General features: G+C 38.2%; 1 protein-coding gene across 4 annotated transcripts in view; it reads left to right on the top strand.

Moving 5' to 3' along the window:
* Nucleotides 1–15,659, top strand: part of syt1a (synaptotagmin Ia) — a 218,537-nt gene that overhangs the window by 162,177 nt on the left and 40,701 nt on the right. For all 4 annotated transcript variants that reach the window (XM_051107565.1, XM_051107564.1, XM_051107562.1 and 1 more), the window contains one exon: nt 9,854–10,042. In XM_051107565.1, coding sequence (XP_050963522.1) covers nt 9,880–10,042 — 163 coding nt within the window. In that variant the 5' untranslated portion in view covers nt 9,854–9,879. The remainder of the gene's footprint in view (nt 1–9,853; nt 10,043–15,659) is intronic.

Genomic DNA, 15,659 nt, shown 5'->3' with positions numbered 1-15,659 from the left:
TAATCAAGAAAAGGTGACTGGGACGTGAATTTGATTAAAAAAAAAAAACTTTGAGAACTTTGCCTTCTCATTTCAGAACACCACCACACACCACTGATAGGCAGACAGACAGGTTTTTAGTTTGATTGTATCCATTTTACCTGTGGTTTGGGATAATGATAATGTATATCCAGCCCGTTGCTTTCGCAGAATAAAGCCCAAAAAGCTTATCAGCAGCCTGACACAAAGTGGAAGGCTCTTGAATAAGACTGAAGGGCTTTATTTTGCGATTGTGTCCGGCTGGATGTACATTATCAGGCTTATTACACGGCTGATTGCCACAAAAGTAAATGATTAAACATAAAACACTGATCTGATTTATTTGAACGCAAAGCTTTAGTGAAGAAAGACGGCACAGTCATACCACACCATTTCACCACATAAATAATTATGGCGATAAAAGATATCAATTTAAGATGAAAATGTTTCAAAATCTTACCAGTTTGTTAGTTATATTATAATCCATTACTGCGTACAAAACAATCATCACAAAATGACAGCAGCTGTATTGGTATGAAATGTGAGAGTGAGTTACCCGGATGAGCCTGTGTTATTAGTCTTTAACGGTTGTTAACAGGGAATATCATACTTTGAAATGTGGTGACTGACCAATCAGAATCGAGTATTCCATTGTGGAAGCCATGTAATAATTTGCTATAATGTCACCTTGTCCCATAGCAGAGTTAAAGCCTCCCGGAGGTTAATTACTACAATCCCCCTGGCAAGTTTTGCTGAAAAAGAAGTGAATTATGCATTCATATTGTACATTTTGCCCTTGACATTCCAGTTTGTTCCTTATGGCCTAATTATTCTACTGACCTCTAGCTCATGAAAACATACAGTGACTATAGAATAGAAACAGTACCTTAATATATAAATATATTATTTATTGAAAAATGGCTTTAACCATACACTTAAGGCTGGAATACACTACACAATATTTGCCCAGATTTCTCCCCTGATTTACAGACTGGAAGTGTCAACACTAGCTGGCGAAAGTCAGAGCCAGTCTGCAGATTTGAGTTGACAGATTTCATAGAAAATTGAGTAGTGTATGATGGACACAGACACAGATTTTTTCTTATCTTTTGACTCTGATTCCATCCAGTCAGAGGATATGAAACGTTAGATATTTTGAGTTGAGTTTATGATCAGAACAACTTGAAAGTCTGGTAGTGTGTGATCCTCAGTCATTTAGTGTACGATGCCCAATTTTTCCTCTGTAACTACTTACATCTTCAACAAATGTATGAAACTTGTGTAGTGTATTTTAGCATTTAAACTGTAGTCCTGGAATGTTCTGATACTAATTATCTGCTGTCCAAATTGCAGCATGCACTGAAATACATTAGTATGCACTTTGCATATTCATATAGTTCATGTACTGTTTCTTTATAGATAACGCTTGTTTTGATCATAAAATGAAATGGCATTTACTTTAGAGGCTTTAATTACTATTTGTCTGATAAGCGTCATGCAATTCAATAAAGTGCTGTTAATTGTTTGACGCAACACAAGTGAACTATTTATTTGCTGTCATACAGCCTTTAATTGTGTTTGGTTTTCTTTTTTTTTAAATTTCATTTTAATATAATTGCGTTGTTGGTTCTCCCTTCGGATCAAAAGATTTCCCTTTGTTATGATTATTGCTTTATCTCCACGGGAAAGCAATTTGAACGTCTTGGCAAACATTATCTTTAAATGAAACACAACATTATGAATGCCAACGTCAAAACTAGATTAAAACTTACCTGTGTAAACACAAGAGTTTGACATTAAAATACTCATGTATCCCTTCTCACGATAAACCTGTGTGAAAACATCATTTTTCAATTACATGTGGTTACACACTTTATCTATAAAGCTACAGCCGGTTATATTGGTATTTCGGTAGTTTTCTTCCTGCGGTTTTGTAAGGCTAAGGGAAAAGTGCTCTAAAGGAAAAGTTGAACTGTAATTTTTGTTTGATTAAACACAAAAGAAAATCTATTGGAGAGCTGAATAAGCTAAATGTCGATATGTATTTACAAAGGGTCATTATATAATCAAATGCAACTACAAAAACATGATTGTTGTTGTTGCCGCTGAGAGGTTGAAGCTGCTCATCCGTTTTCACGCTTGTTCATTGCCTGTAGCGTCCAATCTCTTGCCAGTTTGTGTTACCAGTGTTTTTCATCTCTCCTCCTCTTTCTTTCGCTTTCTCATCTTATTGATTTGTACTATTGATCCAAACCATAGCATTCATCCAGACGTTTTTTTAGTGGTTTTTTTTAAGACTCAACCCAATGTGTCCTTTTACTTTGTTCTTTTCTACTTCCTCTGCTTCGGACCCGTTGTTTGACAAAACGATTACGCACCATTAGCCCCTTCCCACTCCAGCTTTTTCCACAGTCATTACAGCTGATATATGCACCTCACTGCTAGCTCAAATAATGATTTGGTTTGAACTTTTCCTTTGTACTTGACTCACTTTGTACAGTCAGCTATCTACAACCGCATGTATTATTCATGCAAACACAACATTAGAAATAAACGAGGTTATGCATGTTAAGTTGCTGAATTTAGCATATTTATAAATGTGGGAGATGACTGTTAAACTGTTGAAAAAGTACCATGCTATATTATTATGGTTATCGTTCTCTAATGTAGTATATATCAAATGGTTCAATTCTGTTTACATTACATATTCACCTCGCTTGCTTCCTTTTATATACACAATCACACAAACTTACAGAACAGAGCGCTTTCTCCCTCCACTCTGCATTTTTCCCTATTTTGTTTGTTACACCTCTAAATTTTAACACTTTGTTTTTTTTTCTCCCTTCAATAACACAGTAAATTGAACACATCTATAAATAAAACAATATGTGTTCAAGAACATTCATTTCCCACAATTAGCAATTTACTTTTCTCAACACCCTCATTGAGATGGAATTTTCACCTGTTCTCCAATGCAAATTTGCTCTGCCAAATTAAATAGTGACACAACATCTTTAGGTATTTTTTCCACTTTGTTTCTTGCTAACAACTTTGTCTCATACTCCACTTACTTCTTTATCTTCAACATTTGCCATTTAAAAAGAAAAAAAAATAATTTGGTGGTGTATTACTCTGGTTTATTATAAAATGTTAAATAAGCATTTTCATTTATTATTAAGAATTTGTATTAGTTTCAGAAAGTAATACAGATGATATGCCTACTGTAACATAGCAGTGTTTTACATGAATACATTTAATTCAAATTATATGCTGTCCCAGGTGTGTACATATCAACGATTTACAACTTTGTAAAATGTCCCTCATCCAATTAGAGTTGTGACTATCCATTTTAAAAGGCTTTTAAACTTTAATTGGGCTTTGCATGACAGCAGAACAATACGTGATCAACTAGATGAATACTTTTTGATGTTACTGTATGTACATGCACATACAAAAGCATCTAAATATAATTGTAGACATTTTCGTGACAACTCCATCGAAATCACAGCCATCCACACCATTTCACACCCAGTGTTGAGAGACTGGTGCATCTGCAAGTATTTCACAGAAATGACTCAAACACAATCGAACTTGTGAAGACGCATTACGCACATGTTGATTGGTCATTGAGATTTAGTGCATCAGCGAATATGAAATGTCTTCTCTCGGTTGCAAATCCACACTACCATTTCTTGATTGCATTATGCATGCATTTGTTTTTTAATATGCAATAAACATGTTGCAGTGCTGTATCGCTGGTGACAAATGGAAGTCAGCTCCAGTTAAGTGGAAGTAATTGATGATTACATGCTTGATTAAGCCTTGAATTTAAACCAGGACATATAGACGAACAAGATCAAAGTCCAAAGCGAAGGCATTCATTGTGATTCAAGGCATGCGCTTTGCGCCACTATTTTAATTTCTGCATGATGAAAGAAAGCGCAATGGCATGGGCCCAAGCATCCTCACCTGCCCTCCCTCGCGTGATAACATGACTAACATTTATCGCCAGAGTGTTTATGGGCTGAGGCATCACTCTGACGCAGTTTTAAGTGCCACAGTTTAGAAAACACACTCTGGGGCCTTCAAAAGTGAGAAGCGAAGAGTCCAATCAAAGTAGAAGCAACTCAAGCACCAAATGACAACCCAGCATACACAAAAGCAATGCTCAGTGTGTCTTACTGAGTGGAATAGATGGGGTGTAGAGAGGTAGTTTTGCTCTGGCAGCAGTGGAAGTTTCGGTGGAGGAGCGTAACCCAGTTGGGAAAACGGGGGGATGAAGCAGGAAGCGAGGAAAGGAGGGAGAGAAGCGCGGTTTGATGCGCAGAGCACCGGAGCGAGTGCAATGAAAGCCATGCTGTGCCATCTGGCAGAGTGGTAATTGGGTAAGGATTTTTCACCTGCTCAGTGCCATGGCCCATACTGGGCTGGGTAAAGAGAGTACGGTGCATCCTGGAAGCACATTATGCAGTTAGTGTAGTTTAAATAGTTTATTTGCAATTAAATAGCTAAGTCAGTAGTTATTCACAAATTGATGCATCTAACCTGCCAGACTTTGGGGCGGGTTTGTTGAGGTCTGGTAGGTTGGTAACTTAAAGGGGTAGTTCACATAAAAATGAAAATTCTGTCGTTAATTACTCACACTCATGTTGTTCCAAACCATAAGATCTTTGGTCATCTTTGGAACTCAAATGAAGATATTTTTGATGAAATATTCCATGTGACATCTGTGGTTCAACCGTTATTTTATGAAGCTGCAAGAATACTTTTGTATGCAAAGAAAACAAAAAAAACGACTTTATTCAACAAGTTCTTCCCTTCCATGTCAGTACTTGAACGTGGTAGTTGCGTCGCTGTCTGTGCAGGGTCAGAAAGCTCTTGGATTTCATCAAAAATATCTTCATTTGTGTTCCAAAGATGACCGAAGGTCTTACGTGTTTGGAACAACATGAGGGTGAGTAATTAATGACAGAATTTACTTATTCTAATGACTAGAATAAGTTGCAAATTAGATTATTTTTTATGCTGACAGTTAAAAGTCTGGCAATGAGAGACTATGGTTAGCAATACCAGCCCTCCATCTGGAAATTAACATGTAGATGTTCTTTGGCCATTGTGTGAAAACTCATTTCTGAGTTGCTCTGTACGTATAAATCATCAAAGAGAGTATGTTTTCAATGAATCATTCATCTAAAAGGCACACTACAAAAAACCTCCAAATTCAAGAACAGCTCCTGCTATTAGAGCTCTGAAATCTAATAGAGACCTGCAGAGACATCATTACCATTTTATAGAGACTGTTTTTTTAAAGTCTGGATGATTAGCATCTATGCCTAAATGTGAGCTTTGCTTTAAAATGGCTGTTTTGCCATTTAGATGGAGGGGTGTGTGTTCCATATGAAGGCTGTACACTGAGCACTTTCATTTGATTTACACAGAGTTGCCTCCTACAGGCATGTCTCTTGCATCCTGCTGTTTTAGCCCCTAAACGTGCAACTTGCTTTTGTCTGTGTGATACAAATAGTAATGGCCTAATGGACATTCTTGCACAGCCTCGACCCGCTTGTGAGTAATTATGGCTTTTTGTGTAGTTCTATAATGGACTTCTATGACTCACCATGTGAAGCAGTCTAGCTTCGCAGGTGTGCAGCAGTGCTATTCATACGTGCGGCATACACACACACACACACACAAAAGCACACAAAATCCATCTTTTCCCCCCATCTTCCTCCACCTTCCCAAAGTTCAGCTTGGCTGCCAGCTCAACTGCCGCCCACATCATATCACGAGAGTGACACGCCGCTCCAAAAAACACAGCGCCTTTCGACTGTCAGGAGAAGCTCCGTGATCCAGAAACCTTCCTCTGCAAAGAACCAATCCACCCAACCAACCTTCTACAATTTTTTTTTTTCTCTCATACACTACAAGGACAAATTTGCAATGTGAAATTTTGAGAAATGATAGTATAGTAGCATACCTTGTGTTAACCAGACTAGCCCAGACATGTAGCTTTTTAAAGGTCAGTGCCTGATCAGTCTACAACTACAAAAATCTTATAGAAACTGATTTTGATCTGAATTGAGATGTGTAACCAAAGCTAGCCATAGCTAGTGAGTGTCACAGCTGTCGAATCTTGTGCTCTTCACACCCTATTGTGTCAGCAGACCACACAGCTGCTGCTGTGTACATATGTAAACACTTCCCCATAGAGTCTGCAGCTTGGTTAGGGTGTGGTGAAGTCATTAGCAGCAGTTTGCAGCCAGCAGCTCACAGGCTTGACCAGCTGTTGGTCAACATCTTTATTCCTTATAAAAAAAAGTACTGTGGCTATAAAGCGATACATTGATGGTGTCTACTATTAAAGCTATGGTACTTTGATTTGTACTGAGGTGGAGGATATCCCTATGAATTTGTGTGTGTGTGTTTATTGATTGACACTATGTGAATTTTGAATTTATATTTCCTTTTGTCTGAGTATTATTCATTTCACTGATATATATATATATATATATATATATATATATATATATATATATATATATATATTGCTGGCTTAAAATGGACTGGAACTTATTAAAAAAACACAGAATTACTAGAGGCAACAGCAATAATCAAAAAAATGAACAATTATTATTAAGCAATAACACATGGACAAAATACAAGACAAATGTAATTTATTTGGGTGAATACAGCATAGTTTACAATATTACATATATTTAAACTTGTTTAACAAGCATTTTAGACATAAAAAGTGTAATATTTAAAAGTAGCGTTTTAATTTTACTGTATTCAGCTGTTCTCTGTAGTCGCTTTTTACCAAAATAGTGCTAATTCTCATGCCATTGTGTCACTGAAATCTGAAATAACCCAGTTTTAAAAATGACCCAACAAGTTGAACCCAGCACTTGGGTTAAAAAATACCCCAGCACCTGTGTAAAAATATTAAAAACAACCCAATAAAATGACCCAACAGGCTGAACCCAGCATTTGGGTAAAAAAAGGCTTTTTTTTAGAGTGCAAGGAAGTCTAAATAGCATGGCTGCATCAACAAATGTGTTTTTATGTAACTTTTGCATTTGTTAACACTATTGGGTAGGTTTAGGGTTGGGTCTGGTTTAGGGGATATTTCGAACACAATAAAGCATTAACCTTTAGCGACACTCCCCGGATATTTGAATTCTGAACAGGCGCATTAAGCAGCGTAATAAAAACGCAGTAATATGTGCCTGTACCAGCATAATAATAACATGCCATGAACACGTATTGAACGTGTTTTAGTGCCACTCTCTGAAAATTTCACTTTGCACAGTAAGGTACGTAATTAGTGTTGCAGAAATGTATATAGAGGCACGTATTTTCATGAGCCGAGATGGTAACGCAATATTGTATTGATTACTTTTAAAGGTAACTTTCCCCAACACTGTCAAACACCAAGCATCCCATTTTCTGAAATGTTTTTGAAGCATTTTGTGAAATCACATTTATAGTTTGCCCTTGAATGCGCTCTCAGACTACAAGAAACCCACCACACACTCTAACCTGTAGGCCATCAGTCCTGCTGTCACCATAGCGACATGAGCACAGCGATGACAACCTGTCCAACACAACAGCTCCGACAGTTCCATAGTGTTTCCAGCCAGTCACCTGCAGAGAAAGGAGGAGAGCCGTCCTGCCCGATATAAAGTCTAATTAAACTTACTGCAAGTTCATTCTGACTCCTCTAAACTTTCGTACCTGCTGCATTCATTCCATCTATTATTATTCCATCTGAGTGATTGACAATGGCAGTAATTACAGAGCAGGTACAATGGCAGCGACACCGGCTGTGCGGGAGTAGGCGGATCTTGCGTGTCCTGTGGCTAGAGGAGAACAAGGCTCTCAGTCTTCTCGCTGGTTATCAGCACGTACTACGACCTGCCGTGGGCCTTCAGGACCTCCTGGGGTCATGCCGGTACTGGCGAGAGAGATATAACACTGACTGCACATGAACTGGTGAAGCAGAGAGAGTCTGTAGTCAAGGGAGTGAGTAAATGAACAGACGACTGAGTAAACGCGAGAGAGAGATTAGGAAGGATGGATGGGAGGATGTTTAAACAGCTAAACACACCTCGCAGCGTGTTCGTTCAGTGCATGCTGCAGTCGAGGCTTCCCGTTGAAATCACACCTTATTCTCCACCTTCCTCGCACACTAAATTAGACGCTCACACACTGGAGTTTTCATCTTTCTCATTCTCACTCCTTCTCTCACTTCCTGACCTGTTATCCGCTTCTATCTATATCCCCTATTAGTGGTGCTGTGAACAACTGTGTTTTTGAACGACTCTTCTAAGTGAACAACTTAAAGGGATAGTTCACCCAAAAATGAAGATTACCCCATGATTTACTCATCCTCAAGCCATCCTAGATGCATATGACTGTCTTTTCATTCTGAGTTATGTTAAAAATGTCCTGGCTCTTCCAAGTTTTATAATGGCAGTGAACGGCTGTTGAGATTTTGAGGTCCAATAAAGTGCATCCATCCATCATAAAAAGTGCTCCACACAGCTCCAGCCTTCTGAAGCAAAACCATGCATTTTTATGAGAAAAATATTCATATTTGAAACTTTACAAACCATGATATCTAGCTTCTGTTCACGAGAGAGTGGCATTCCAGCAAATTACGTAGGATGTAGGCGTAGCGTAAGCTCCGGTGAGAATATGCTAATCTTGAGAGAACCAAGTTTTGTTTATAGCAAAGAATGGCTTATATCAAATTCCTCCAACAAGTTTCTTTACCAGTTCTTGTTTTGCTCTCTCCTCTGCATTTGCACATTTGTCACGCTACATCTACGCCCTACGTCATCCACTGGAAATGCCACTCTCCTGAACTCACGTATGACAGTCAGCAGAAGCTAGAAATTACTTTTTATAAAGTTTTAAATATAGATATTTTTCTTACAAAAATGCATTAATGTACTTCAGGAGGCCTTTATCGACCCCACTTTTTTGATGAATGGATGCACTTTTATTGAACTTCATCCATCCATCTTTATCTTAAACCCCATTCTCTGCCATTATAAAGCTTGGAAAAGCCAGGACATTTGTATTCATCTGAAAGAAGAAAGTCATATACACCTAGGATGGCTTGAAGGTGAGTGAATCATGGGGTAATTTTCATTTGTGGCCAAACCATCCCTTTAAGTTCACATTCATGCACTGATTTTCCTTTGTGAAGCTTATGACTGCTTTGATGGCTTTAAAAGACTTGAGCAAATTTCCTGTGTGGCCTGTAAAAGAGTATTTCATTGTTTAAACCAGCCAAGTTAACAAGCACACCCCTTAACTGGAAAAAATCAGTGTTCTGAGTCTGAACGAGACTCACTAAATGAGAGAATTTTGTTCATTAATGAACAGGATGAACTGGAACATGTTTGTGAACAAGAATCTTCCAACGAATAATGACTAAACAAAAAAGGAGATGTTGTTTATTCAGTTTGACATTTGAGTTTTTCCTTTTTATTAAGGTTTGGCTGTTAGTTTCAACAATGCAATACAAAATTAGTTGAGTGAATGATTCAGTGACTCACTTATAATACTCTCATAAAACCTTTACTGGAACAAATCTGAATGAACCTTTGTTTAACAGAATCAAAAGATCCAAAATAAGTGAAATGAATCAATATTCCACTATTGCCCTGCAGCTGTCTAACATGAATGTATCATCCCATATTCATAGGCATCTGTATATATTAACCAACAGACAAAGATATTGAAAGAATTGTGAATGTGCACCTGATATTTCCTTATTAATATTCCAGATAATATGGGTAACCCTCTTTTGTCTTTCTTTGGTTAGCTTCTGCCTGGCTGCCACATCCAGCGATGAGTCGAAGGGAGGCTCTGGTGGGGAACCCTGCGCCTAGTGCGGCGCCTGAGGTATCGGGCAACAGCACAGAGGCAGCAGGACCCGGTCCCCGCGAGACCAAAGATGAGATGTTCTCCAAAGTCAAAGACAAGTTCATGAATGAACTGCACAAAATCCCACGTGAGTAAAATGTTATATTTGTTTTTCTCCCAAAACAGCACTCAGAGGCTTTCACTTGATTATATTTTTTCTTAAGTGTGCTGTTTTCATTTTACGTTATTCTGACATTAAAAATGAAATCCTGAATGGCACTGATTGAGCCCCAGCATTAATAATGAATGGCAAGGTCTGTCAGATCCAATTTTGATTGTTTTCTTTCCATTTTTTTTTTAACTTTGATTGTTCACCCAGTGCTGAAAAATAATGAGCTTGAGAAACAGGCAGCCACCAAACATGTTTCTTCTCATTCTAATTGTAAATAAGCAAGTAAATGAGTTTTGTTATTTGCGTGCCTTCGTTTGTCTAAGTGCCCTGTGCCTCGGTCCACAACACAGTGCAGCTCTGTGAATCATGGAGCTGAATTCAAGCATCTAACCACCAACCAATTCACTGTACACTCATTCATATTTTCAAGTAAATGTTGAAACATCTGCAGCTGTGCGTGGGTGTTTCTTCAGCTAGGTGCTTTTATATCCGAAAGATTTCTTCTTCTTTTTTTATTAGATACTGGTGCAACAGTCTCTGTGAAACGTAAAGACAACACAAATAAAAATAATTTTTGTTTAGGTGCAAGCAGCTACAAACAAAACTCTACATTTTAAAAGTAACTCTATAAACTGATGAACCTGTTGTGTTAATATCCAGCTACCTTCTAATGCATTATAACTAAAATAAAGCCCAAGATTCTTTTTCTAAGCTGTAATGAATGAGAAGCACTCAAGAAGTTTAACCTTACACAGTATTGAGCTAAAGCTGATACATTTACAGTCATTGCCAAAAATATCGGCACCCTTGCAATTCTGTCAGAAAATGCAACACTTCTCTCAGAAAACTGTTCCAATTGCAGATGTTTTGGTATTTATGTGCTTACATGTGTTCTTATTTGCACTGCAACAACACTTAAAAACAGAGAAGAAAAGTCAAACTTGCTTTTTGCTTTTCAAAATTGCTTTTCAAACATGTGATGCTCCTGTAATTTGTATTTAGACACACCTGTTGCAAGTAACAGGTGTGGGCAATATAGTAATAACACATGCAACCAGTTAAAATGGAGAAAAGTTAACTCAACCTTTGTGTTGTGTGTCACACTGAGCATGGAGAAAAGAAAGAAGTGTGAAGAGTTGTCTGTGGCTTTAAGAGAAAAAATTGTGGAAAAACATGGACAATCTCAAGGCTACAAGTCCATCTCCAGAGATCTTAGTGTTCCTTTGTCCACTGTGTACAATATCATCAAGAGGTTTACAGCCCATGGCACTGTAGCTAACCTCGCTGGACGTGGACGGAAGAACAAAATTTATGAAAAATTACAACGAAGGATTGTTCGAATGGTGGATAAAGAACCTGATTAACTTCCAAACAAATTCAAGCTGATCTGCAGACACGGGGTACAACAGTGTCAGCTCGCACTGTCTCCATCTAAATGAAAAGGGATGCTATAGTTGGAGACCCAGCGAGACACCACTGCCGACACAAAGGCATAAAAAAGCAAGATTGGAGTTTGCTAAAACTTATGTGACAAAACCACAATCCCTCTGGGAGAACGTACTGTGGACAGATGAGACAAAAGTAGAGCTTTTTTGGTAAGGACGTCATGGCACTGTTTACAGAAAAAGAAATGAGGCCTTCAAAGAAAAGAACACAGTCCCTACAGTCAAACATGGTGGAGGTTCGAAGATGTTTTGGGGTTGCTTTGCTGCTTCTGGCACTGGATACCTTAACTGTGTGAACAGTATCATGAAATCTGATGACGTAGTGGGCGGTGTCAGAAAGCTGTGTCTTCACCAGAGGTCATGGGTCTTCCAGCAGGACAATGACCCGAAACACACTTCAAAAAGCACTCAGAAATGGTTACAATACAAACAATGAGTCCAGATCTGAATCCCATAGAACACCTGAGAGATCTCAAAACAGCAATTGGGAGAAGGCATCCTTCAAATCTGAATGACCTAAAGCAGTCTGCAAAAGAAGAGTGGTCCAAAATTCCAGTAGAGAGGTTACAGGAAGCGATTGATTTCAGTTATTTTTTACAAAGGCCGTGGTACCAAATATTAAGTTAAGGGTGGCAATAATTTTGTCTAGTGCATTTTTTTGGTTCTGTGTGGAATTGCATCAGACTTTTCTTCTCTGCTTTTTTCATGTTGTTCCAATGCAAACAACAAAAAAAATAAACATGTGAGAACTAAAACATTTGCAACTGCAACAACTTTCTGAGAGAAGGGTTGCGTTTTCTGACAGAATTGCAAGGGTGACGATATTTTTGCCCATGACTGTATATAGCAGAAGTGATGGCAGAACTGCATTTAGAGATATATGAAGGACGCTGTGCCTGACATGACACCATTGGCAAGACCTGAGAAAGATCAGAGTCCTCTTCTACACCTACACTACCTTACTATAGGTGTCTGGTCATTTTACCCATCTTTCTGTCTCTCATACTCAATTTTACACATGCAACTTCGCTCTCGCTCTCACTCACACTCTCACACACGTACACTTTCACTTCCACTCTTGCTTTCGCACTTGGAGACACATTCACCACATTAATTATCACTTTGCCTTCCTGCAGACAACTGTAAAATAAAGGGTTGCCGCATTTGACTCAGACAGATATGCCCCTTCTGAGATCCAGCCAGAAAAAGACACTCCATTACAGTGGCTTAAATTACTGTTTTAGCCGCCTCCCTCCATCACACACACGTCGTGCCAACCGGTGCCTGGGCTGATGAATGCCTGGGGAGAAGGGTGCTGTATTGACCGGGGCGTCCAGGAACCCTGACGGACCTGCATTAGTGATGAATGGGCGAGTCCAGATGCAGAATACTTGACAATATAATCCAGTGCGTTGAATATGTGCAGGTGCCTCCTGTAAAAGTAAGACGCATGGACCTGTCACGATCTGCCGTCTAGCGCAGCAAAAACAGAGGAGCACAGACAGATGCTGCGTAGTGATGATAAAGATTTACTTCGCTCTAAGCCTTCTGCCTTTCTGTCATAGCGCTATGTAGGCAAAACATGAAGATGAATACTGTTTGACATCTATTTCCATGCCAGAACTAAGTGCTTCTCCGGCGCTTCAGGCTTTTTAAAAAGACTTTCTTGAAACATACTTTTGCAACATAGTGCAATTTGTTTACTAACAGCTTACTAAAAGTTGTTTACTTTATTGGACATGCAAACATTGTAGAAAAACAAGCTAAAGTGGCATGCCTGCGCTTGAATTTTTATGCCGCATTCACTTTCCTTTATAGTATCAAGTAGGTTTAGGTGTAGTGCAGATGGTACGTTATTGTTAAACATCACAGAGCATTAGAGTTATAGTGCCGCTCAACGGACATTTCAAGTCAGAACTGCGGTAACACATACAAAACCGATGTCAGATAAAACGTACGTGTACATATGTACGTTTATCTGTTCTGGGGAAAAAAATTAACACTTTTTTTACCGCCACTTATTTCACATTTTATGTCGAATATGTCACGAAACGTACATGGTGGTACGTGTGTCTTGAAAAAAAGTTCCCACAGGTACATTTCCGTCATGAGATCAGGTTGGTTTTCTTCTTGGTAAACAAAAAAAAATAAAACTTTGTTAGGGTGAAAATTATTGGTTGTGGTGGAAATGACCCAACATTTGGGAGACAATTTTTTGATAAAATGGATTTCATTCATTCATTCATTCATTTATATATTTATATTAATATCTTATTGTTTGTTAATGCTATTAGAGCCTTATAAAATCCTTTTCATTTTTCCTCAAATTCAAACTTCATACTTTATAGTAGATTTTCACTATTTAAGATTGAAAGTGTGCTGGGATAAGGATAGGGCAATAATATCTGTACATAAATAGCATTTGAAAAGTTTTGAAAAGATTGATTATCCACCCATAGGAACATAAAATGCTTAAAGAAATGGAGAAACACCCAGTTACTCCCTGGTACTTCAGACTCAGGGTAAATGTAAATAAACAGGCAATTTGTTTTCATACCAATTTGCACAAAGTCTCAGATGGTGACATATATTCAAAAGAATTTATCCATAATCTGTGATTACTAATGTTCCCTCGACCCTTACGGTCACACAACATCACATCCGTTCTACGGTGGGCGTCACAAACGGTCCTGCGTGTAGAATCACTCCGACAGGTAGCTCTCAGTACGCCACACTCGCTTTGTCACGGCTCCCTTCGAGAGCATTCCCCTCAAGCCTTAGGGCCGGTTGACAGGTTCAACAGTTTGAACCCGACCATCTTGGCTCGGAAAGGTCTCCGCACCGCTGCGGCTACGCAGCTTGGCTGACTCGGAGCAACAAAAGAAAATGACTGTAACACAACAGCTCTGGTTATTCTCCGAACGCTCTGCTGCTCAAGCTGAAGGCGTCTGTTTTCGATGATAATTAACCTCGCCGCACAGAGACAGTTTGAGACATTATACAGCTCTGCCACAATTACTGCAAATAATGAACACACTCTGTCCAGCCTCTGAAACACTCTTGAACACTGGGTACCCTAATCCCCAACACAATACCCCTTGATCTCTGCAAATTTTTGATGTTCTATCAAACACCACAATCAATGTTCATTTCATTCTTGTTAAAATGCAAACTTGACTCAGAATGTTCTTTGAACATTAACTACAAATTAATAGGGTCAAATTTTATAAATTGCTATTATTGCAAGAAATCTGCATGTATTTGCATTTTAATTGGCAACCATGAAAAACTTGTCTGTCTTGTGATTTGCCACATTGTTATACACAGATTGGCTCGGTTTCAAACCCTAGTGAGCTGCCTAGCTGTCTACAATCACAGCTAATATCCAATATTAAAATGCCATTTTAGAGAGTAGTTTACAAGAGACTTACAAAAATATGTTATACACTGGCACAAATAATGGGCAAAAGTTAAATTTATTTTCTGTAGTTATTTTTGTATCTTAAAAAATGACTAGAAAATAGATTTACTTGCTCGCGTTAAATATTTATGTATATTTATATGCATAATTTATATCATTGTATTTTTTTGTAGACTCTTTCAGCTTTATTTTTGGTCACCCAACCCAATATTTTTTCTCTACTAAATGACTTTTTTCTTTATTTTGTTCTCATTGTAGCAATAACTTTAGCATGCAATAATCTCTAACTGGCAAAAAATACAGTAAACTTTGTCTGAAACTTTTTTTATTAAATGAAAACATTTTCTAGTTTCTTCTTAAAGATTCTGTACTAAACGGAAAAAGTTATTTTTGAAATAAACATTTCCTTCAATTGATAGTAGTGCATTATGTAGTGTACAGTATGTTGCTGTTAAATCTCTGCATCAAGACATTTAAGTTGCATTTATTCATTTTGCAATTGCTTCAAATGCATGCATTATATTTTCTGGGAACTCATGACCTTATCTGCTCTGTTGTCATGTTCTACTAGTCCAACTACAGAAATGCCAAGACATGTCAAGTTGTGAGTCCTCCATGTATGTTTGTGAAGTGTGATGTGTATCGGTTGTTTAGAAGGGTTGTGTTGTTTGCCAGTGTGTAGAAATCCACAGTCATAGTCAGCAACAGGAGGCGAACTGAAGCAAAG

Source organism: Labeo rohita, chromosome 4, assembly GCF_022985175.1.
Source record: "Labeo rohita strain BAU-BD-2019 chromosome 4, IGBB_LRoh.1.0, whole genome shotgun sequence".
Classification (NCBI taxonomy): domain Eukaryota; kingdom Metazoa; phylum Chordata; class Actinopteri; order Cypriniformes; family Cyprinidae; genus Labeo; species Labeo rohita.
Note: the sequence above shows the minus strand (reverse complement) of the source record. Positions and strands in the feature narration are given on the sequence as shown.